The sequence below is a fragment of the Aedes aegypti genome, chromosome 2 (assembly GCF_002204515.2).
Source record: "Aedes aegypti strain LVP_AGWG chromosome 2, AaegL5.0 Primary Assembly, whole genome shotgun sequence".
Lineage (NCBI taxonomy): Eukaryota > Metazoa > Arthropoda > Insecta > Diptera > Culicidae > Aedes > Aedes aegypti.
The window spans coordinates 14,993,771-15,019,609 of NC_035108.1; the positions used below are offsets into that span (position 1 = coordinate 14,993,771).

The 25,839-nt window shown below is 38.5% G+C and overlaps 1 protein-coding gene across 1 annotated transcript; it reads right to left on the reverse strand.

The window, feature by feature from the left end:
- Positions 1 to 12,540: 12,540 nt before the first annotated feature.
- LOC5578206 (peptidyl-prolyl cis-trans isomerase H) lies at positions 12,541 to 25,822 on the reverse strand. Its single transcript, XM_001656800.2, has 3 exons — positions 25,529 to 25,822; positions 13,062 to 13,238; positions 12,541 to 12,998 (listed from the first exon to the last, which is right to left on the reverse strand). The coding sequence occupies exons 1-3, from the start codon at positions 25,610 to 25,612 to the stop codon at positions 12,705 to 12,707; spliced, it is 555 nt and encodes a 184-aa protein (XP_001656850.1). The 5' UTR covers positions 25,613 to 25,822; the 3' UTR covers positions 12,541 to 12,704.
- Positions 25,823 to 25,839: the final 17 nt, after the last annotated feature.

Genomic DNA, 25,839 nt, shown 5'->3' on the forward strand with positions numbered 1-25,839 from the left:
TTTATTTTTAATTAATACCTACATTAGGACATCTACTAAACGCTGAAACAATAAATCATAGTGAAAGCAAATACATAAACCATTACAAAGTGAACGAATTCGCATTATGTTCCATCAAGATCAAACTTTACCCTTTCAGCATTTAATAATGGCGACTGAGTGGGTTCATTTCTCCTCTCAAAGCAATATCCGTAGCTCGGAATATAAATTACCATTGACGCCCTAATAACCTTGAAAGTGTGATTCCATTTCCAACTCGTTCTCGCTTGAATGGACTTCCGTTGCAGGTCACTCAATCCTCATACCCAACCTAATAGCGCCAAACATTATTACACGTCAGAAGTTGGCGTCAAGCTCAACGAAATTGGAAACGAATGGTTGCATTGCATGGAACTGAAATTGCGCCATTAATTTAGGCATTCATTCTTTGATGGCAGTTCTTCCACAAAGCTAAGCTGTTTGATGTACAAAATTATCAAATTTGAGCACCGCGACACTACAAGCTTCACAGTTAATACCTACCGTCGAGTATTCGACTAGAATGGATTATTCCTCCTACCCGCTGGCCCATTTTTATTTCAATATGCGCCAGTCCTCTAGCATTCCCATAAATTCCATAGCAAAAGAACGCCCGCGTTGTGGTTTGTGCATAATTTCGTCGCCCTCGTACAAATGAAACACGTGATGGTTACCTACTTGTTCCAATGATGTCGGTACAAGGCAAACAGCTGATCGGCTGATTGCTTCCGAACGAGTGGTGAAAGAAGGGTGAGCAGTCCTGGGCACGCCTCTGATGGACAATAATTGCAGTACCGAACGGCGTCTTGAAAGGACGAGTTCCGTTCGCGTGACGGAGAAAAATTAACGCCCGGAAAGTATGGCTACGTATGTACACGTCATTCCATGCCAAACAGACCAAATAATTCGTCACTGAGTTGTACATTAGGAAATATGCTTTGAAATTAGAGATTTTGTCAGTCAATTTTTCTTCGTCTTTCAAAATATACATCAAAGATACCTTCCTAGAATACTCCAGAGAACCCTCCCGAGATTTTAGATTTTTTTAAGGGCGCAGGATCCGTCATTGATTTCGGAATTTTCAAAAGCAGTTTTTTCGTTCAAAATCAAGACAATTTAGAGTAAAGTGGGGCAAAAGTTCGAGTGGGGTAAGAGTTTCTTTTTAAGATTTTTAGCTCAATTCACAACAAATCTTATAAATGTCATTGTGGTTCGAATGCTATTCAAGTAAGAAACTTTAACTCCAAATATCATAAAAATCTATTGATATTTGGAAAAGTTATGGCTATTTGTTGTTTTTCGACGTGAATATTGTAATTTTTGGTCAAACTTTCGTTGCATGGAACCAATTGAAGAAAAAATCTTTTTCAATATTTTATGTAAGGGCGTTTCTAGGCCTATCATAAGGTTGCTTCGACGTGTATTAGATTTTGCATAAATGCTTGAAAACAATTTTTGGCCCATAGTGGGGCAAAAGTTCGAATCAACGGGGCAAAAGTTCGACCCATGTATAAAATCACGGAAAAAATTTCAAATTGCCTAAAATCCGCATATTATCTTTAAATTTAGTTAAATTTGTCTGATCGTGTGAAAACTGTCACCAAAATTTTACATTTCCACTTAGTTTTGCGAAAAACTGCTATTTTTGAGTATATTACAATTAACCCGATTTTGGGCAATTTTTTGATGAAAATTTAGTGTGTATTTTTCGGCAAACTTAAGTTAACGGCTGGTGTAAAGTATGCCTGTAATAAAAGAATCGATATTTAGTGTTTTAGCCAGCGAACTTTTGCCCCACACTAGATTCGAACTCTTGCCCCACCGGTGGGGCAAAAGTTCGAATAAGACAATACATTTTGAAACTGTTATAACTAAAAATGGGTACATATTTAGACACAAGTTTGTTCAGCAAAATTATAGCCAATATATTGAAGGTTCACTGTATGGTATTTGTTTTGTTTTAACTGCTATTGTTTTCCTGGAAACTTTGATTATACCACTAAGGTCGAACTTTTGCCCCACCTTACTCTACTGGAAAATGTTTTCACTGTATTTTATTCTCCAACCGAAACACAGTGAACACATTTTCATCGAATAATTTTCAGATTTGAACAGAAAAACTGCTTTTGAAGTTTCGACGATGACGATGATTATTAGCCTGGAGCCTAATGATTATGATGATGGAGCGTTGAACTTTAAAGGTTTCCTCTAATGGTTTAATTCAGAATTTCTTTAAGATATCAACCAGAAATTTATCTGAGAATACCTTTGGGAATTACACTATATATTTCTATTTTTCCAGATTGTAGCAAAGAGGTGCTCAAAGAATCGACAAAGAATATTATTTCAGGAATTTCTAAAGGGAATTGCCAAGAAAACTTTTCATAAAGTTGTGAAAGTTCAGGATTAACTCCAGAAGGTTTTTCTAAAAAAAAATTCAAGTAGTCACTGTTGAGCTTCAAATGAAATACATGAAAAAAATCTTACAGGAGAGAACTCCAGCAGGAATATTATTTTTTTAAGGACCTTCTGGGCCTTTGAGGAATATTTGGATGATTTTTCAGATAAAATTGTAAGCTAGATGAATGTCGCTTCATCTTGAAAATGATTTTATCATAACGTTGAACTTGCCGGATTTATGCCAACGTAAACAAAACAAAATAAGATTGAAAACACGGCTGTGATAGTTTATTTCGTAGTGCTTTTTATTTGAAGTGATTTATTTGGATATAGTGCGCTGCATATGACAAGCCTAACCTCACTTATTTGACAGCTGCTGGTCCTGTTGTTTACGTTTCGGACTTAGTCGTTTTTTCCATAATTTTTTCATCTTCGCATTTCTATCACCAGCATGCTGATGGTGACGATTTTCCACGGTAGGAAGATAGAATAATACGATCCGTGGGTATCTGCAGTAGATTTGACCTCTTCTCGCAGCAAAATTTCACGAAATTAAGAATGATTCGAAAAAAGTACTAAGTCCAAACTGTAAACAACAGGACCAGTACCTGTCAAAATTGATGCTTGACGTCACAGTGCAGTGGAGTATAGTTCCCAAATCTTTAGTGCCGGATAATATTTACTGTGAAATGTGATGAGAAAGAAGTAAATTTGCCTGTGCCCCCTCTGAAAGTGGCATATTTCTAGTTAAGGGATCATCCAAAAATGACGTCCATCATTAGGGGGAGGGGGGGGGGGGTCTACGAAAGTGTGACAGTACGTGTAGAAGGTATTGGAAAAAGCGTGACAGAGGGGGGAGGGGGGGTCTAGAAATCTCAAAAAACGATGGACGTCATATTTGAATCGTCCCTAATAAGCATTTCTCGCTCAACTTTTCTAAAGGACCTATCTAACATTGAGAGGCTCTCTTTGTTTACTTTCTCTTTAATCAATAACTGAGTCACATTAACCTTTTCTGTTGCGTTTTTTGTATGGAACGCTAGTCAAGGAAATTGCCTTTCGATCTATAGTGAAAAACCTCCCAAAAGCTTTAGTATTCCACTGTTATAATTGAAAGAGAGCGAGAGAGGAGAGAATCTCTCATTTGTACATAGGTCTTTTAGTAATGTTCAGCGAGATTTGTTAAAATTAACCGACAGGTGGAGAATTGAACATTTCTCGCTGAACATTACTGCCCATAAATGCATGTCAGTCCCATGTTTGCTGGATTTCCTATTCACATGGGACAATTATGCGTTTATGGGCAGATTACTAAAGGAAGCTTTTGGGAAGTTTTTCACTATAGATCGAAAGGCAATTTCCTTGACTAGCGTTTCATACAAAAAACGCAACAGAGAAGGTTAATGTGACTCAGTTATTGATTAAAGAGAAAGTAAACAAAGAGAGCCTCTCAATGTTAGATAGGTCGTTTAGAAAAGTTAAGCGAGTTCTTGGTTTGATTGGTCAGAAATTGTGCTTTAAATGGCTGTCTTGGTAGTGTCATTCGGAAAAACACACCAAGCCGTTCCCATAGGGGACGTTAGCCACAAGGAAAGGACGTCTCAAGTTGAAAAAGGGCCACAGTTTTCTATGCGTTTTATTTTCAGTTTTAATGAGAACATTGAAAAGAGCCTCATTCCAATACGTTAAATTCAATTAAAATAAACGGTGCTCTCGTGACGTTACTTTTGAATGTGCATGAATGGCATGAATTGATTCTAATTCGATTTTTGCTACTTTTGATGAAATGCACTTGGAAATGCAAAAATATGCTTTGGCTAATTACGCGCTTTTATCATGTTTGTCCATTTTTTAAGATCCGGGCTCACAGTGACAGTTCGTGACAGCAAAATCTCGGCTCACTGTGACGTAGAGAAATTTTGTATGGGTTTCTCCAATAGAAATATTAGTAGTAGATCGCTAGTAGCGCTGTTGTCACAAATTTTGTATGGGTTTCTCCCTCCCAGGGCGGAACCATAATTGATCATAAATACACAAATAAGGGCGGTATCTAAATTGTACGTATTGTACTGTGCACGTGTACGGACGCTTTTTTTCTGCTGTCGTGCTTTTCTCGTTCTGCATATCGTCATCCGCGTTCAGCCGAATTTTGGCTCATGGTTTTTATTTCATCATCCGGAAGATTTCCCGCGAGCTTCAGTGTTTTAGCTGTTCTAGTGACCACAATATTGTTTGTGTAATAATGTTTCGAATTATTTGTGAAATTAAATTTTACAATGAAATCAAGTGAAATTGAATTCAAAATTTTTTCGAAAGCAATGCGTCGCGTGTGGTGTTTTGCGAAGTATTGTTCCAATTGAGTGTCACGTAGGAAATTTATTAAAGCGAATTTAGGAAATCTGAATAAGGAAGATTGGATTGAACAATTTTGTAGTGAAAATAAATCACTTTGTTCAGCAGAGTGTGCTACTACAGCCTTGACAAGCGAAAAAGTTTCACGCTGTCGGCCGGAAGGTGAAAAATTTGATGCGGGTGATTTTGCTCAATACGTGTGTTGCTAAGGAAACTGACAGTGATGACTTGTCGGCTTACTAGGAGAATTTTGGCCTGCTGTGATATGTACATGGTATAGGGGGCCTGAAACCTTGTGAGGACAAAACTGCCCATACTCGCATAACAGTCCCATATTCTATGGGATTCCCTATATAAATGGGACTGTTATGCGAGTATGGGCAGAAAACTTCTAAGAAGAAAGAGTGTGATGTGATCGGTTTACATATTTGATGTGAACAGAAAATGTTCATTTTTTTCTAATGCGTTGCATTATTTAGTCTACCGTTAACGGGTGATAAAGTTCTTGTTTGTGAAAACTATGTACGTATGTGAAAGTATGTATGTGTTTGATCGACGACACATTCGGGTAAGATAATAAAACATTCATGTGTCAATTTGCTCCCAAATTAAATTTCTGCGGCATAGGCCAGGGGAAGTGGTTCACCCAGAGTGAATTTATGTCAAAGAAAAAGTAGATTTTGTATGAAAATTGACAGCAAAATGAATGACACTTCTCCTGGCCTATTAGGATTGATGCAGAGTTGCACTGCCCATAAAGGCAAAACTGTCCCATATTGAAAAAGTAGGCATTGAGAAAACGTCGCTCAAAGTTTGAAGTTTGACTTCTCATACAAATGTTCATGATTTTCTAGTACATTTCTACTTGTCATATTCATTCAGCACAACCTCACAGGTAACTAATTTTGCTTCTATTGATTATCAAAAAATATAAACTTGAACACAATTCATGTTTCGCAGTTGCTATTTCGGTTGAAAGTTCATATAGAGACTGTTACGCCTTTATTTTTCAATATGGGACTGCACCAACTTTATATTTTTCCACAACATTTTCAAATAAAGTGTGGAAATGTATATGTGCATATTAAAATACATATTAAAACATGAATGTTGCAACGAAAAAAGGTGTTGGTTCGAGAATCAATATGGGACAGTTATGCTTTTATGGGCAGTGCAGCTCTGGTGAGAAATTTCAACATACTGTTTTTTTTGTTCAATGTGATGAATTTGTAGATTTTTATACACATTTATCTGAATTCACAGCATAATAAGAGAGGGATCAGATTTAGTTTTCTTTTCGTTTCAGAGAGCGAGTAACGGCGCTTAAGCCAAGGCTCTAGAGCCAGGACATCCCAGGAAAAGGAACACAGCGATGAAGTGTGCATTGACTTTCTTAGCTACGCCACTTCCAACGATTTTACATATCCCTCTTAATGAAACGGTCGGTACGGTTGTCCCCGTTTCTTCGCTTATAAAATTGAAAAACTTTCGCTCACCATGTTATTCATTCGTGAATAATCTGATGGTCGCCAATCTTTCAATTATCTTAAAACCCAAGTCTGCACAGTGGGCCTGGCCATTTAAATGTTTGTGTCATATTGTATACGATATGCTGCAAATATTAATATCGACAAGAAAATACTGGAATCATTTACAGTATTTCTAGGATGCTTTACAATATTGGCTGTCCAAGCGCTTAGATAGATAGATAGATAGAGATTTTTCAGATAAAATTGTTAAATTACTACATTTTCTGAACCCTGAAAAACTTATGAAGAATCTTTGGAACATTCACTTGAGAAACTACTCTAGACATCTTGAGTGATGCCTGGATGAAATGTTGGGAAGCTCTTCCAAAGCTTCCTAGGGAAGTTCTTCCAAAGCATTTTGGGGAAGTTCTTAAAAAGCTTCCTGGGGAAGTTCTTCGAAAGCTTTCTGGGAAAGTTCTTCCAAAGCCTTCTGGGGAAGTTCTTTCAGAGCCTCCTAAAGAAGTTATTCCAAAGCCTCTTGGAGAAGTTCTTACAAAGCTTCCTGGCTAAGCTCTTCCAAGGTTTCTCGAGGAAGTGCTTTCAAAGCTTCCTGGGGAAGTTCTTCCAAAGCATTCTGGAAAAGTTTTTCTAAAGCTTTCTGGGGAAGCTCTTCCAAAGCTTTCTGGGAAAGATCTTCCAAACCCTCCTGGGGAAGTTCTTTCAGAGCCTCCTAAAGAAGTTATTCCAAAGCCTCTTGGAGAAGTTCTTCCAAAGCTTCCTGGCTAAGCTCTTCCAAAGGTTGTCGAGGAAGTTCTTGCAAAGCTTCAGAGGCGACTCGTAACCTCACTGTTTACCTGTTCTACGAATCTAAAAATGGCGAATTAAGCGAATTTAGTTATGAAGCACAAAGTAAATGGTGGGAATATTCCTTTCTAACAAAGCTCTACTTGTTAGATGCAAATTTGTTCTAGAAAGTCAAGAATTTGTAATCGTGGAACAGTTATATTTGAGGTTAGGGAATCGCCACTGCAAAGCTTCTTAGGGAAGTTTTCCAAAGCTTCCTGGGGAAGCTCTTCCAAAGTTTCCTGGGGAAGCTCTTCTAGAGCTTCCTAGGGAAGATCTTCCAAAGCTTCTTGGAGTAGTTCTTCCAAAGCTTTCTGGCTAAGCTCTTCCAAAGGTTCTCGAGGAAGTTCTTTCAAAGCTTCCTGGGAAAGTTCTTCCAAATCTTTCTGGGGAAGCTCTGCGAAAGCTTCCTGGGGAAGCTCTTCAAAAGCTTCCTGTGGAAGCTCTTCTACAGCTTCCTACGGAAGTTCTTACAAAGCATCTTGGGGAAGTTCTTCCAGAGCCTCCAAAAGAAGTTATTCCAAAGCCTCTTGGGGAAGTTCTTCCAAAGCTTCTTGGGGAAGTTCTTCCAAAGCTTCCTGGGGAAATTCTTCTAAAGCTTCCTGGGGAAGCTCTTCCAAAGCTTTCTGGGAAAGTTCTTCTAAAGCCTCCTAAAGAAGTTATTCAAAAGCCTCTTGGAGAAGTTCTTCCAAAGCTTCCTGCCTAAGCTCTTCCACAGGTTGTCGAGGAAGTTCTTTCGAAGCTTCTTAGAGAAGTTTTTCCAAAGCGTTCTGGAGAAGCTCTTCCAAAACTTCCTGGGGAAGCTTCTCCAAAGCTTCCTAGGAAAGATCTTCCAAAGCTTCTTGGAGAAGTTCTTCCAAAGCTTCCTGGCTAAGCTCTTCCAAAGGTTCTTGAGGAAGTTCTTTCGAAGCTTCCTGGGGAAGTTCTACCAAAGCTTTCTGGGGAAGCTCTTCGAAAGCTTCCTGGGGAAGCTCTTCTAAAGCTTCCTGTGGAAGCTCTTCTAAAACTTCCTAGGGAAGTTCTTACAAAGCTTCTTGGGGAAGTTCTTCCAGAGCCTCAAAAAAAAAAAGGTATTCCAAAGCCTCTTGGGGAAGTTCTTCCAAAGTTTTCTGGGAAAGTTCTTCCAAATCTTCCTGGGGAAGCTCTTCCAGGGCCTCTTAAAGAAGTTATTCCAAAGCCTCTTGGGGAAGTTCTTCCAAAACTTCCTGGGGAAATTCTTCTAGAGCTTCCTGGGAAAGTTCTTCCAAAGCTTCCTGGCTAAGCTCTTCCAAAGGTTCCCGAGGAAGTTCTTCCAAAGCTTTTTGGGACAGTTCTTCCAAAGCTGTCTGGGAAAGTTCTTCCAAAGCTTCTTGGAGTAGCTCTTGCAAAGCTTCTTGGGTATGCTCCACCAAAGCATGCCGGGAAAGTTCTTCCAAACTTTCTGGGAAAGTTCTTCCAAACTTTCTAAGAAAGTTCTTCCAACCATTCTGGGAAAGTTCTTACAAACTTTCTGGGAAAGTTCTTCCAAAGCTTCCTGGGGGAGCTCTTCCGAAGCTTTCCGGGGAAACTCTTCTAAAGCCTCCTGGGGAAGTTATGCCAAAGCCTCCTAAAGAAGTTCTTCCAGAGCCTTTTGGGAAAGTTCCAAAGCCACTTGGGGAAGCTCTTTCAAAGCCGCCTGGGGAAGTTCTTCCAAAGCTTTCTGGGATAGCTCTTCCAAAGCTTCCTGGGTACACACTTAAAGTATTTTACGGATTCCTGTGAAATCTCAACAGCTGAACAGTTCGGTGAAATAAATTAACGGAGTACGGTAAATTTTTACAGTATTCCTTGAAAAATCACTGGAATCCGTAAAACTTCGACGGAATTACGGTGTTTTATTTCACCGAACTGTTCAGCTGGTGAGATTACGGTGAAATTCACCTTAAGAGCTTAGTGTGTAAGCTCCACCAAAGCATGTCGGGAAAGGTCTTCCAAAGCTTCTTGGGAAAACTCTTCCAAAGCCTCCTGGAAAAGGTTTCCCAAAAAAGCTTCCTTGGAATTTATAGAAGAATTTGAAATTGGAATTGTTGTAAAGACTGCAGGCTGTTTGGGCACGTCAGGAGTTAATCATCAATGTTAGCTTCCTTTTCCCGATCAGCCTAGATAGCCGTGTAGTGTCGGTAGCGGTTGTTTCAATTGGCTAAAAATTAACACTACGGACTGCCTGTTCCGGTGGTAAAAATCCACCTAACAGGTGACCCCTAATTCATGCGGCTTTAAGCTTACCGTGCCTAAGAATGAATGGTTAGGGGGGTCTAAATAAAACCTAACCGCAAACGGTGCTACCCGGAGCAATGGTGCAGGTGACCTTGTGTTTCTCCGAGATAATCGGCTGCCCTTCTTCAGTTTCAAGCCTGAGTCTGAATAAGGGTGGGATTATTAATACGTTGTAATTTAGTTTAAATTTTCACCTCTATGGTTTCGCATTATGCGTATTACACAGAGATACCGAACTGGTTGTTTCGCTGCTGGTCTTTTTCATTCTGAGATTGCTAAAAGCTTAACCCTGCCTAGTTTGGGTAGTGGCTACGGTTAGGATAGCTTAGTTAGACCAATCTTCAGCATAAAATATCAGCAACGATCAATCTTTGTAGACTCATGCAAATGGTACAGTTCAAATGGCGCAAAAACCTTACTTTTATGAACTTTTATCTAGGTAACCTTGTTAACCCAGTTTTTGTTACTTTCATAAACATGAAATGGCAAACACGCGTGCTATACCTCGTGCATGCGTGTTCATAAATAGTGCTTACGTTGCTACACTCATTTCTGAGTTAACAACCAGAGATGTATGTGATGTCACAATTGATGTTTCTGTTGATGACCTTAATAGGAAATACGTCTTTCGTTTGGTGGTGTATTTACCACATGATAAACCATCCCCAATGGATGATTTCAAACGAGTTGTCATTCACTGCTTATGAAAAGGCCTTCTGCTGATTTGTGTATAGTGATGCTGATACTCATCACATCATCTGGAGCAGCTCAGATATCAATTTGAGAAGCTCCAGTCTGATGGAATGCTTAAGTAGTTCAAATCTTGGATTACTTATTTTAAGGAATCGCCCAACCTTCATGGTATCTGCTAGAGAAGAAGTGTTAGACATAATGCTCTGCTTGAACATAATTAGTCACGAGTTGACGAATTGGCATGTATCAGATGATGATCGCTACATCTCTATATGAACATATACTCCACAAACTGGGAATTGGTTGTGACCAAATTCTATGAATTCTCTCCGTCCATTGGAAATCCTAGTGATTTGAATGTTTCCACTTCCGGTGTATTGGGACACAATTGTCCTTGCTTCGAGTGAATTCCACAATTGCTTGTCACTTTGTTCCTCACAACTCCCTTCGCGGGACGATTTGACGTCTGGCTATTTGTAAAGGAATATGTCAGATAGTCAGGCTGCTTTTAAAGCTCTTGCTTAGGCCAACTCAAGGTCTAAGCTTGTTATCGCACGTCGAACTCAATTTGAGGAACTGAATTCAGTGAACTCTGTAAAACTTATATGGGTCCTTACTATTCTTCCATTGCTGGGAATGAATTGGCTTATGAATTAGCTCGCAATGGAACATCGCATGACTTCATTGGCCCTCAGGCAGCTATTCCAATTTCGAAGTGCTAGGTGAAGCTTCAGAAGTTCTTGGGCGACAACTCAGCACCAGAAATATTGGAATAATTTTGAGTCATGTCGTCAAACAAAATTGTACATTACTGAGCCATCCCAAAGGTGGCTAAGTATTTAACAAATCTGTCAAAGCAGAATTGCAGTCTCTTGGTAACAACCTTGACAGGTCACTGCCGACTCAACTATCACATGGCAAATATTCAGCGTGCTGAATCATTTGTGTGTGATAGTTGTGACTCCGATTATGGAACTTCGTATCACCTGATATGTAACTGTCCAGGTTTGCGCAAATGCGATTCCAATTACTTGGTAAACACTTATTAAGTGAAACTGAATTCAGAAGCCTGAATCTTCAGGACATTCTGTTATTCTTAACCCGCTGTGGTAATGAGCTATAGGCTCTCTTTGCGCTCATGCGTTTTGCAGTGTCCTTTTTAGGGCGCTGTTCGAACCCATTGTGGTATGGAGCTACATGCTCTCAATTCGCTTATGCGATTTTCCCTCTTCAAGGGACCCCACTCCTATTTCCTCCCATCTTTCCCTTCCCTTTCCTCTCCCATCGGGTAGATGATGAAATAGGCTCAAATATGGCGATGGCACAAATCTCCCAAATGGCGGGGAACGTGCCTCTGGAGCCGGCCTTCTGATACCTGATACGGTAAATTTTTACAGTATTCCGTGAAAAATCACCGGAATCCGTAAAACTTCGACGGAATTTCGGGTTTTTTATTTCACCGAACTGTTCAGCTGTTGAGATTACGGTGAACTTCACCTTAAGAGCTTAGTGTGTAAGCTCCACCAAAGCATGTCGGGAAAGGTCTTCCAAAGCTTCTTGGGAAAACTCTTCCAAAGCCTCCTGGAAAAGGTTTCCCAAAAAAGCTTCCTTGGAATTTATAGAAGAATTTGAAATTGGAATTGTTGTAAAGACTGATTTTATACATGTCGTAGAAATTTACCGAATGTACGTGGAATGACCCCCTCCCGCCATCCTAATTTGAATTTTTGCTAGGCATTAACCCTCTCTCGCCTTCCTATTTCCTATCGATTCTCAGCGGATTTAGAGTAAAATCGATTTAACTGGTCTTCAAAAGTGGCATACAATAATCAGAGATACATTTTTTCCGCACAAACAGTTCGATGCGCTGTCAAATACTCGATATACATCAATAATATGTTCATTGGAACACATTTCGCCATAGAAAGGGTCAAACAAAATTATGGGAAAGGAATGGTTCAGAAATCGAAAAGGAAAAGGCAAGGGTAATGAATTACTCCGCGGTATGCAAATTGAGCCACAGCAACTACAACGACTGAATTGGGTGAAAGCTCGGGGTACTGGAAAAAAGGACGTCTGTCCGTTTGAATTTCCTTGGACTTGACTGGGGGTACGGACTTGGGACTGATGTAGGGGTACGACGTTTAAGTATTCAGGCTCGTTACGTATTATACCTAAAATTTCATTACGTAACCACATTGTTATTGGTGAGAGAAGGTATAAGGATGAGGACATGCGAACTTCGAAGCGATATTACTAGCAGTGTTGGCACAATTTGCTTAACTTCCGAGGGAAAGCAGAAGTAATTATTTAATTACAGAACAGTAACATAAGGTTCGACGAAACAAAGCTCCATAAACGACGAGTGAGCCACCGCTAGCCATTCATAATTTATGATGGGTCGTAAAAAGCTATTTCCCTGCCATGCCAAGGTCAGCTCTGTAGATGGACTAACACTGCATCGGACTCCAACAAAGCCCAAACCAATAAGAGACTTAGAATGTGATATATAAATAGAGAACACTCACTCTTTGCCGTTCCGTTCGATGGATGGTGTATATTGTTTGCCTGTCGTGTCCCATGTCTGCTTCCAAGACGATGATTGATACCGTCTTGGTTCTCGAAACTGGGCGTCCGATTCTTGCAATCAAGTGTCCTTACGTGATAAATTGGAGAAGCTCTACCAGCAGGGGTCTACATCTGCCCGCACTGCGAAATCACTACCGGTAGTTTGGGCTTATTGTTGGGTCCGGTGGGGACATTTTCTATTTTTCGCATGATCAGCAGCCCATCCAGTACCCTTCCGAACACGACGTGCTTATAGTCCAAAAAGTTGCACTTTGCACAGGTGATGAAGAACTGACACCCGTTGGTGTCCTTCCCGCTATTGGCCATCGACAGCAAACCGGGTGCTTCATGCTTCAGCAGGAATCCTTCGTCCGGGAATGTACTGTTACCGTAAATGCTCATCACCCCTGTTCCGTCTCCCTATGAGAAAGATATCGAAATGTTAAAACATTTGGAAAATTTCGTTGAACGCTCAAAACCTACATTCACAAAATCACCACCCTGGATCATGAAGTCCTTAATCACCCGATGGAAGCTGGAACCTTTGTACCCGATCGGGACACCGTCCTTTTTGTACTCGCCGGTGCAGAACTGGCGAAAATTCTCGCAAGTCTTCGGAACGACGTCCGCAAACAACTCGAATACCATTCGGCCGATTTCCTAAAAAAAATATTTAGTATGATCGACATTAATTTATCGAGAACTCAAAACTCAGGTAGGCTTTCAAATAAAAACTTTACAAATGCTTGTAAAAAGATACCAAAAAAAAAGACCGAACAGGAATAAAACAGAGACCAATTTCACCAGAATTGTCGTTCAGTTTTTCCAAGATTTCATCAACTAAGAATATGATACCTTTAGAAATTACTGCGGAGATTTCCCCTTTGATAAATTCTTCGGTCCAGCAAAAATTGTTCGAGAAATTTTCCAAGAAAGTTCAGCATCGTCAAGCATAGCATAGCATAGATTGATTTATATATCAATGATTGTTACCAGGCATTGCAGAATACGCTCTCATTTGAGTATGAAGCACGATCAAAGCAAGCAAAGAAAAACATCCCACCTGTTGCGGTCCACGATCGTCATTGTATCGCAAGGTGTAACAAGTATGATAAATGGAAGCAGCGAGTGAGAGCCCCAAAGAGAGAGCGATGATAAAATCCATTTTTCTCGCTTGTTTACCGTTGGGGGTAGGTGTTTTTCTTTACTGGCACGATAAACAATCCATGAACTTCCAATATCAATAGTGTCCCCCAGACTTGGAGCATGTTTAGAGGGGTTTTATCATGCACTACTATCCCCCCAATCTGATCAAAGTTGTAGCAGTATACGATAAACAGTCTCTCATAATGTGCAGCATGTTATGATAGTTACAGAGAGCGATACGTGAGAGATTCTCTCAATTTTCTCAGGATTCAATCCCTGATTGTTACTCCGTGATTGATCGGAACTGTGAAGCTCAGAATCGTTGTTGGCAAGCGGGAGCACCACGAAGAACCTTGCATTCCATTCTGACATTACTATAGGAGTGAGGCGTCGAAGTTGTGCCATGCCTACTAGATCGTTTGATGTCCGATCCGATACTACATTCTCGGAGTTCTTTCAACAGGCTTTTGATTGTCAGCCATCATAACAGGGTTGGAAGACAAGATCTATGACAATGTTCATTCAGTACCACACATCCTCCCTCTTCTCAGGAAAAAAAAGTTTGAAGTGATGAGTTTTCACATCGTTTCCGTCATCACGAAAGCTTTCAGGAATTCAGGATGTATATTTCACATCGTTAAGAACTTCACCGATGTATACTGTTTCATATTTCAACTGTTCACTTGTACATGCGACTTTGAAACATTTTTCCGCTGTAGGATACCCACGCAATCAGAACGGCGTTGAAATTATTGATCGGTTGAATGTCGTTCCATACATTAGAAACGGCAAGCTAATTATATGAAATGACATATCTAAGATGAATTTTGGACAAAATATTGCTATTAATAAACTGACATACAGTGATGGCATTTTCCCCAGTGCGAGAAAGAGCGGTGCGTTTCCCTGCACACACTCTCGTTTTTAAAGTGAGAGCGCTCTGATATGGTTCAATTCACCACTGCGCCTGTTGAGCGCACTGGGCGAAGTGAGAGGAGATAAAAGCTTGTATCACTGCACACTAACATACACTAGGGCGCTAATTGAGAGCACCAACATTCTCTACGGTGATCATGTTTTTTCTCACCACAGTGAGAACAACAGTGTGCGCTCTACAGTATGCACTGGAGTGTACACTGCGGTGAGTGAAAATGAATGAACAAGTCGTATGGACGGTTAGATTGATCTGCTTCTATAAGTAGGGAGTCGATGCCGGTTATGGACCCTTTGCGTATTATGGACCCCCCACAGAAAAAAACATAAAATTAACACTCAAAGCACTCTTATTCCTGTGAAAATCCACCGGGGGAACTTCGATTGCATTGTTAGTCAGCAGTTTCAGACAAAATATTTGGTTTGAGGCGCCGCAATACAGGTATTTGAACAGTTTTGTAAATGAAACCACACAAGAGGGTCCATAATACGCATTTCCAGGTGGGTCCATAATAGGCACGTCGGCAGCGAGCCGGATTACATGGGAATCAAATGGAGGGTCCATAATACGAAACGTCAAATTTGTAAACATTCCTATTATGGACCCCAGGAGGGTCCATAATAGGCATTCGGACAACAGTTTTCCAAATGCATATTTTGCTGGAAAAATCGAATGATTTTGTATGTTTCATAGGCGTACTATGAAGTAAAAACATTGAACTTGTTGTTAGACGCCACAAATGTATATCCGCCTGAGATAGCATTGCGGAAAGGCGTCGAGAATGAATTTCAGCTACTAAGGGGTCCATTACTAGCATTGACACCCTAGACTGTTCTTAGATAAGGGTGGAGGAGTTTCATTCCCACTATTCTACAATGTACATTTATACAGTACTTCTTGAAATTGTCTCTAAAGTTGTGGAAAAAGGAGGAGTAATATAAGCTTTAAAGTGGGTTTATAATTATCTAAATGTGCAGGAAAAGTATTATTGGCGCAGATTAATATCCAGAAGGTGAGCCTCGCTCGTGCGGAATATCATCGATCGAAGTTTTCCTAGTAGCGTTGTTCATTTTTAGAAGGGCGCGAGGATCGGAACCAGACGGCACACAAATCACACGCAACGAGTCTAGTTTTAAAATCTGAATCTGGAAAGTTGTACCGAGCGTATCATGCCCTCAGGAGGTTAACGCATGAACTTTTGAACATATATTGTTGGCGCGGTAAAAAATTAGAATCGGTTTCTCACCGAAGTTGACTTTTTCTCGAAACCTATGCGAGATAAGTAAACTTCAGAAGTAGGGCATTCGATTCGCATCCGGATGCACTCTGATGCGCCATTCTTCTGCAGAAGGAGGTCATTCATTAATTACATAAGAATTTAAGAAAACTTCCTTTGTTCATATTATGCAGTTATATTTGCGTTCTAGTTTCATTCTGACAAAACAACGTTGCAACGCGTTGTATTAATTTTATTCACTATTTCTACAAATAGGGTAGCGGTACCAATGGTTGTAATGTACCAGTAGATTGGACTAATGGAATAAAACGTACATTTTTCGATTCAAACGACATGTGCCATTTTTGGTGGATAGATCGCCTCTAGTTTAGTCGATTTCCCATATTTCAGCTTTTTATTTTATCAAAAAGTCATATAAATGATTAAGTTTACGCAAAAAATTGGCTCCCTTGCACCAATAGTTGCCGTCGTGTTCCAGTAGTGGATCAACGGATGGAAGCAGTTTTTAAAATGGATATATAAAAATGAAGAAAAGTCCCAAAGATGATCTTTATGCTTCATTCGAAAGATATTAGTTGCTGTTCCGAGGGAAAAATTTTAAACCTTTGTAAAAATTTACCATATTGTTCAAAATTTCTTGTATCTCTCCCGAACGTCTACTGGAGCACTAGCTTCTTCTTCTTTTTGGCAATAACGTCCTCACTGGGACAGAGTCTGCTTCTCAGCTTAGTGTTCTTATGAGCACTTCCACAGTTATTAACTGAGAGCTTTCTTTGCCAAAGTTGACATTTTTGCATTCGTATATCGTGTGGCACGTACGATGATACTCTATGCCCAGGGCAGTCAAGGAAATTCGCGTTACGAAAAGATCCTGGACCGACCGGGAATCGAACCCAGACACCTTCAGCATGGCTTTGCATTGTAGCCGCGGACTCTAACCACTCGGATTTTATGTCAAAACATAGTCTTACCACTCTTTTTATATTTTTCCCATATAGTAGAGGTTGAAATCTTTCTGTTGAGATCTCTGTTAGGGCTTTTCGTTATTTTGTTATGATTTTTTATAGCTTAGGTAGTCCACTTATGGCACCGGCACCCTAATTTGCGTGTTTCATAACCTCAAAAATTCAACACGTTTTTATTCATATTACGGACAGCTTTAAATTCCGGACACTCTTCTTTGTATGGAAAACATTTCACACAAAATGTTTTAATTTTTACCGTTCAAAAGTTCTCACCTTCGAGACTCGTTTTAATAAGTTTTTTTTTCCATAGATGTCTATGCAAATTTATAATTCCCAACTACCTTATACGTTTCTTTAGTGGTTGGACGATTTCAATAGATGATTTGACTTTTCTATTTATGATTTTCACGAGCTGTCCGGAATATTTTTTTTTATTCTATTCTAAGTGCTTGCACAGCCAATAATGAAAAGCATCCTGGAAATACTGGAACATCGGCTGATACTTTCTTGTCAGTATTAATATTTTTAGCATATCAGAATTCAATATTCAAATGGCCTGGCCCACTGTGCAGACTTGGGTTTTAAGATAGTTCAAACATTTACGGCAATCAGATTATTCACGTATAAATAACATGATTGACGAAAATTTGGGAGTGGCTTTGCTAAGAATGTTGAAGCACAATCCGTTTGTGGTCCTTTTCCAATTCCTGGCATGGGACACGAATCAAAGTGCCCGGAATATAAAACAAAAGTGAGGAAACTTCTGGCAATGAAAAGGCTACATATTTCTATTTATATAAAATTGTTCATGTTTCAAAATGAAATCAAAATCTTTACGCACCATTCGGAAATAAATAACGGGAATGATTCATTTTTTATGCTTTTTGATGAGTTTTAACTTACTGAGGCCTTAAGTGTCCGTAATATGAATCAAACGGTACATTAGATGCAGTAGTTCAACCACCCAAAAAATAAAAAAAGTCTAAAGTGGTCACGCTGTCGTATTTTGTACAACGCATTAAGAAAACATCGCCCTTCGAACATAACCAGGGGCTTAATTATAAATATTTTCATTCCAAGGATTTGGATTTATTTGCAGCGTTAATATTTATCTGAGAAATTGTGACATTAGCACTTTTATTGACTAATACTCAAGCCGGCATGTACATTTATCGGAAAGATTACACTTAAAATATAGAATATAAAAATATTATGACGAAGAATTAAAGGGCTGAGGGAGCACAAAAGATAAGCGTTTCCCATAAAAATCTTTATATAATATTTAAAAGGCATGTTCATAGCTAAATTTCTTCTAGATCATTTCAAACTTTAGAAGAATTATATTTACTGTAATTGACAGCGCTCAAGCAAAGGGTAGCAAAAATAAAGAAATTTGCACCAATCCAATGATTACATTTCCACTCCATTTTTTTTACATTTTCAACTTGTTCGATTTTCCGTATAAAATGATCATCTTTGGTAGGATAGATCTCAGTTTATTATGGAACGATTGAAGGAATTTTAACAACATATCAGACATAACTTTGATTATTTTGCCACTCCCAAGTTTAAAAGCAATGACAATTTAACTAAAGTGAAATTTCGGATGATAATTTATAAATGATAAACCTGAAAATATGAAAGCCCTACACAAAAGGTGTCTTCAGGATAATTATTGATTTCGTCTAATTTAACAACTTTTGTCAAGATACCATGATGCTATTCCTTCGATTTTTTAAGTTAAGGTATGGCGGGGTAAGTGGATACAGAAAAACCAATGGATAACTTTATCTTGCTGTACAGCTAACATGAATAAAGCAAATTAAATTCTTTCTATTTTCAATGGAATTGATTTTTTTTCTGATGAAATAACGTTAAACTAATTTGCGATTCTGATAAGTTTACAATCAGTACGCGAGATATGAAAATTTGCTCCAAATGGTCCACATACCCCACCATGGTGGTTTTGCAAGAAAAAAAATGCAATAGGTTTTGAAAAATAAGTATCCAATTTGCGTATCCCGTTTTCTCTGCAGGATCCCACAAATATTATGCGTCACAAACACATAGGATCCATTGTGGAAAGGAATATTGAAAGAATTGTTCAAATCAGTTGCCTTGATTCTCAAACCAACTTGGGATATATAAACGCAATTCCTTTATCATTAATATAGATATTTTTTATACCAGATAGCCATTTTTACTTATAGATGGTTTGATTAAAATTTTCTCTGGGAAGATTGACAAATGAAAGAAAGTTAAATGAAAAAAGTATTTCAGGATATAAAAATTTATTCAAATTCAGACCAGTCTATTAGTACATGATAATAAAACTTGAATTAAAAGTACCATCCCATAGAAAGTGCGGAGAAGTATGCCATATCATATATATTTATATTCATTAATGTAAAAAAAATCATCTATTTTTCCTATGGCTCATTCAATTTATATGTATACCATTAGTTGAAAAAAATCTTGAGAAATTGGTACGTTGAACTAATCAACGTATTATTTTTAAAGAAACGACACTTTTTATTGATTTAAAAAACGGGACATGAAATTTTTACTCGCGAGCGATCTGTATTTTAAAAATCGAAAGGTTTCAAAAGATTTCTTATTCATACATATTAATAAGCTAAAACATGTTGTAAAACGGGATTTCCATGGTTTGGAATGAAAAATAGCTTGAAATCAGAAAAAAATCTCCGATATTATATTCTTAAACTTTGTGAAAAATATCACAAATGCTAATCTCATGCCTTTAACAATTCATGTACATGCCATTGAGAATAAATTATTTACATACCATCGATGGGGATGATTCTACAGTTTTCAAGCTTTCCGACAGTGTTTTGGGCGATTTTTCTGTTCAACAGAAAAAAATAACATAATTCGTTGAATGGTTCAAATTCGATTTTCTTAAAAGCAGATTTTTGTCACTAGCACCCCTTTGCGTCAAACCCCCACAAATGTATATTTGATGGTGTCATAGAACATCACACTTTAAGAAGAATTAATACAGGTCGGGCTCGATTATCCGGAGTACCGATTTTTTTTTCACTCCGAATAATCGAGTCCTCCGGATAATCGAATCACTAAGAAAATAATTGAAATCTTCGATAAAAGAACCTAAATATTATCTTTTTTTGTTGTTTTATTCATAAGATGCGGTGGCGTAACCAGAAACTATTTCTAGGAACAGTAGGGGTCGCTACAAAAAATACATTTGTGACAAGTATACACAAAAAATCACTTTTTCAAACCCCCCTTTTCTTAAATACGTTCAAAACTGCAAAAGCATTCATATTGTATATTGCAATACCAAATTATCTCATATATATGCATAAAAACTGAAAAACAAGAACATCAAAAAACAAATTCCGGATAATCGAGTCTAAAATTCCGGATAATCGAGTCTCCGGATAATCGAGTCCTACCTGTACTATGTATTTTTATATTTTATAATAGTACCAATCGTATACATTGTTATTGGTAAGAAGTATCAGACGACGATTATTCTGCTTAGTTCCTAATGCAGACCAATTCAAGTTTCTTTGACTCAAGTCCCCTCTCGATGGAGTGAGAATGTGTACACTGGCTACACTATCATGGGTCACCCCCTATTATGGATCATTTGCACTTGAATTACAAGTGGAATAGAGTGACTAAAAATGAACTACAAAGAATATTTCAAGACAGTTATCCAACAATCAACTTGAACATATGCAACCCATTCTAATCCGCGACATATTGTCGTACGCTCCAAATTCCATGACCGCGATAGAATGAATGTCGAATCTATAGCTACCACGCCAACGACGTATCCGAATGAGAGAAATTAGAAACCCGGAGCATGAAAAAATGCTGGGTGTCGCATCATGGAGCGCACTGCAGTGCCACGCCAGCGTGGATGGCACCGGTGAGTTCACTGGAGTGAGAGATCTTGAGTGCGCGCAAAATTCTTCTCACTGGTATGGTGAGTTTTTAATTTCTCTTTGGCTTCGCAACACTCGCACTCACACGCTCTCGAATGCATGGTTAACCACAGTGAGTGTTAAGGCTGGGCCACAATGATGTGAGCGGCAACGCGGCGCGGCAAGATTTGACAGTTAACCCATACATTTTCTGTCAAAACCTGCCGCGCCGCGTTGCCGCTCACACCATTGTGGCCCAGCCTTTATGCTTTTTCTCTCTTGTGGAACAACCGGCCGCTCCTCAGTGAGACCGAAACACTTGCACTCCAGTGCTTCACACTGGTGAAATGCCATCACTGCTGACATATATGCGTTCAACAGAGTAGCATCAGTGTTTGACTTTCATCTTGTTGTACATTCAATCCACCGTACTTTCACGGAAATACTCACTCAAAGACTTGTTTGACTGTTGTTACTTGTTTTGATATAACATATCTACTAAGTTACTAGCCATCATTGGGCTTACATATCTTATTCTATAGATACAGTCGCGCATGCATGTGAACATCACTTTTATTAGGAACCAATTTGTGACCACTAGTCGCGATAGCAAGTGTACATCACCATTACTTAGAGCAAATATACGACCACCAGTCGAGTTAACAACATCAATAGCAGTTACTATGAACAAGTATGCGACCACCAGTCGCGGTAGCAAGTGTACACCACCATTGCAAAGAACAAATATACTACCACTAGTCGAGCTTACAACATCAATAATTCTTGCTAGGAACAAGTATACGACCACCAGTCGAGTTAACAACATCAATAGCAGTTACTATGAACAAGTAATGCGACCACCAGTCGCGGTAGTAAGTATACACCACCATTGCTTAGAATAAATATGCGACCTCCAGTCGCGTTAGCAATATAAATAACATTGATTGCTAGGAACAAGTATGCGACCACCAGTCGAGTTAATAACATATTCATTGCAACCATCTGTCGCGTTAAAGACAACCAAATACCAAACCAAATGCAACCACCAATCGCGGCAATAATATTTTTTTAATTGCAACCACCAGTCACGTTAAGGACATTTTTTTTTGCATTGCATACACCAATTGTGTTAAGGGCATTTTTTTCATAGCAACCACCAGTCGCGTTAAGGATATTTTTTTCAAACATGTTATTATTTTTTTAACATGGCATTTATTTGGAAATAATAATGAATTAAGTAGATTTGAATAGTTTGGATCTCACCGGTTATCGACACAAAATTCACAAATTTCACCGATTCAGTATGCTTCACACTTAACTTGTTCGTTAAACATTACGGGAAACACAATGTACTGAAGCAAATAGGAAAGAAAACAATCATGTGCATTATAGGTCAAATTTGACCAAAACATCGATAATACTGAATCGATTAAAATTCGATTCGTCCTTTGTATCGATTTTATTCAAATCGATTCGATTTCTTCACTCGTAAGCAAATTTACAAGAACAACGACTCAAAATAAGATCAAATCCCTTGTATTAGGGTTTCATGTTGTTTCAACATCAAAAAATCGATTAATTGGAACGAAAAATCTACTTTTGGAACACCAATTCAAAATCGCCCATGGTTAGGAATATTTGCACACACTTACATTCATTTTTCACTCTATTTTATTTTATTGAAATTATTTTGTTTTTATTTGAAAGCAGGAGAGATAAGATATAGAAATGTGTGTATCATCACAGAAGAAACGATGAAATGATCACATACAACCAAAGCGAAGTTTTATTATTATTTATATAGAAATTTGCACAGTTGATAAATGTTACGGGAGTTTTTTTTTCGATTGAAATTACTAATTGATAAGTTATACAAATTGATTAATATTCATGAAAACCACTAATAACTTTAACACTTCACATGTCTTTTGCAAAATCACATTATTTTACAAATTATACTTAATTATACGATATTTTTTATACACGTTTTGTACGGATATGTTCAATTAACTTCTGCAAAAAAAAATTGTTCAGTTCCTAACGTAATTCTTTTTTCCGTTCAACCTATACAGAAAATAGGTCCCTGATAAAAGCAAAATGCGCACTCCATAACTTAGATGAATCAACTCGAAATGATCATAATCTTAGAATCGGATAAAATAGATGAAACACTTTCTATTACATTCAAATATTTCCATCGAAGCAGTCTGTTTGAATTCAAATGCAAAACAAAATATTCACTTCAAAGCCTGCATCGCGCAACTCAAATAGTTGAGGTGATGTTGGTGTTCAATAAGAGCAACAACAAGAACAGAGAGAAACATTGCTGCTTCAGCGAGTAGTGAAGCGGCTAATGCATATTAATGTCATATTTCCTCTTCAATCAGTTTTCTATTATTCATAGAAAGTACCACATTGCTGTTTACTTACAGATGCCTTTTTATCAGATTCAAACTTCACTCCACAATCACTCTGAATACATATTTTCACACGCGGTTTAAGAAGCACTCGACACAAACACATTTCCTAGTGGACACTCCCGCTTGCTAACGAATCCAGGCTCTCCAGGAAAAACGAAAATTTATTTAAAACTCCTGGCAGGATCGCCAAATGTGAAGCTCAGAATCGTTGTTGGCAAGCGGGAGCACCACGAAGAACCTTGCATTCCATTCTGACATTACTATAGGAGTGAGGCGTCGAAGTTGTGCCATGCCTACTAGATCGTTTGATGTCCGATCCGATACTACATTCTCGGAGTTCTTTCAACAGGCTTTTGATTGTCAACCATCATAACAGGGTTGGAAGACAAGATCTATGACAATGTTCATTCAGTACCACACAGGAACTGGTGAGAATTGCATTTCGAGCCAAATAAATAAGGGATGGGACATTCCGCTTACTCTCGAAGTTTACATTAGTTCAAGTCCTTAATATGAGTTGGGATGGGGAAGGAATGTTAGTGTGTAGTGATTGTTGCTTTAAGAGATAGATACTATTTTTGCAATTCCACGATCACTACGGGAAGGGTGTTGATTAGTTAGGGAGGTAAAAGATTTAGGAGTCACCATTGGTCGGTGATAAGGATAAGGTGGAAAAATACGACTCCTACTTAAAAGTAGTAGGATATTGGTAGAACATCAAAACATTACGTCAACATTCATAATGTCTAACTCAGTGGCGATTCCCTAACCTACAATCTACCTGTTTCACGAATAGGAATTCTTGACTTTACGCAACAAATTTGCATCTATCAAGTGAAGATTTGCTAGAAAGGAAGATTCCAATCATTTACTATTTGCTTTATGATCTCAGTTTGCCGAAAAAGGCATTTGCGTAGAATAGGTAAAAAGTGAGGTTACGAGTCGCCTCTGGTCTAACTATTCAAAGATTTTTTTTAGTAATGACGAAATAGAAAGGTAGGTGTATATCAAAACTATTTGTAACAGAAATAAGGGTTTAAGCCGACATTTGTAGGAACCATCCATAGTTTGTTTGAAAATAACATAATCGTAACGTTGTCAAATGTGTTATCATAAGCATGAAACGAGCTCACCAGTTAGCAATCCATCCTCGACTGAACACGAATATCTTTTCGCACTCGCACAACGCGAACCGAACACGATCTCGATTCCGTCGCTCACCCCACAGGTGAATGCAACGGAATCGGAAGAAATTATCGCTAAAATTAAATCATATAGTATTTAATATATAGGATAACTCTATGCAATATATGATAGATATGCGGAATTCTTGCAAAAATCTCTGAAAGCTCCCCAAAGGATTTTCTGAAGGCGTGCTCAAGGCGCATTGAACAGACACTCTGAAGAAATTTGTGTAGAATAATTCGAATAACTGCTGGTGTGAAACCTCAAATGAAATTTTGATCCAACCCCAAATGAAAATGATACATGAAAATTTTACTCGATACATTACTCGAGAACTATTCGATAAAAAAAATCGTGAATGATATGTTGGAGGAATTTTTAGATAAACTTCTCGACGAACTTAATGCTGAAATGATCTAATGTGCTCAGATATTCCAGGAAGACTTCCTAATGGAAGGGCTGATAGCAACTGCTTGTCCTGAAACTATGTTCTTCAGAGATCTCTAGTCGTTAGGAACGGACCAAACGGGAACCAAAAAGAGGCCAAACAGGAATCAAGGAAACCTAACAGGAACCAAGGCCTTGCAAGGATTAGAGTTTGATTTTTCATAGAATAAGACCAGACATTTTTCGAAGAGTGTTTCTAAGATTCACGCTGACAATCTGGGATCATATCTCATACCCGAAATAGTCACTTATTACGAAAAAAGTTATAGTGACGATTGTCTTCGGAAGGGAAGTAAAGCCGTTTGCCCCGGAATGGCCTAAGGCTCTTGTTAATAAAGATTAAAAAAAACATTTCACGTGACATTACGACAAATGATATTGTTCATATTACTGTATGTTTTTTTTTTTATAATTCTCAGTAAGAATTTTACCACAAAATAATACCGATATTTACCCAAAGATGTATTACATGTATTACTATGAAAATTTGTTCTGAAGTTCTTTTAGTGATTTTTCCAATGGAATTTATTCAAGAACTTTACTAAGGAATTCCACCAAGAATTTTGTTTAGTATACCTCAAGCACTGATTTGCATCAATATAGAAACCATGTCTCTAAAAAAAGACCTGCTACCAGCCCTGAATGAACAGTGTTAGAGTAATTTAAAGTTAGATACTAAATGGCGACGGTTAGAAATCTCACCGAAGTTCCGACGGTAATGTCCATAAACACCACTGGATTGTTCGGGTGCCTGAGCTGCGATTGCATTTGGTTCCAGGTAGGCATGATTTCCGGAAAATCGTTTCACTACGCGTCTGTGGAAAGTCTCGTATCCTTGTTGTACATTCACCGTTCACTTATTCCTATCACATCGAATCCGTTCTGTTGAATTTTGTTCACCACTTCCGGCACTCGAGAATGCTTCCGTCCGCGATGAGGTTTTGTTTACTAATGCCGCTTTCTTTGGCGATGCGCTCGCACGTTTGTAAACGATGTCGCGGAACAACTGAACA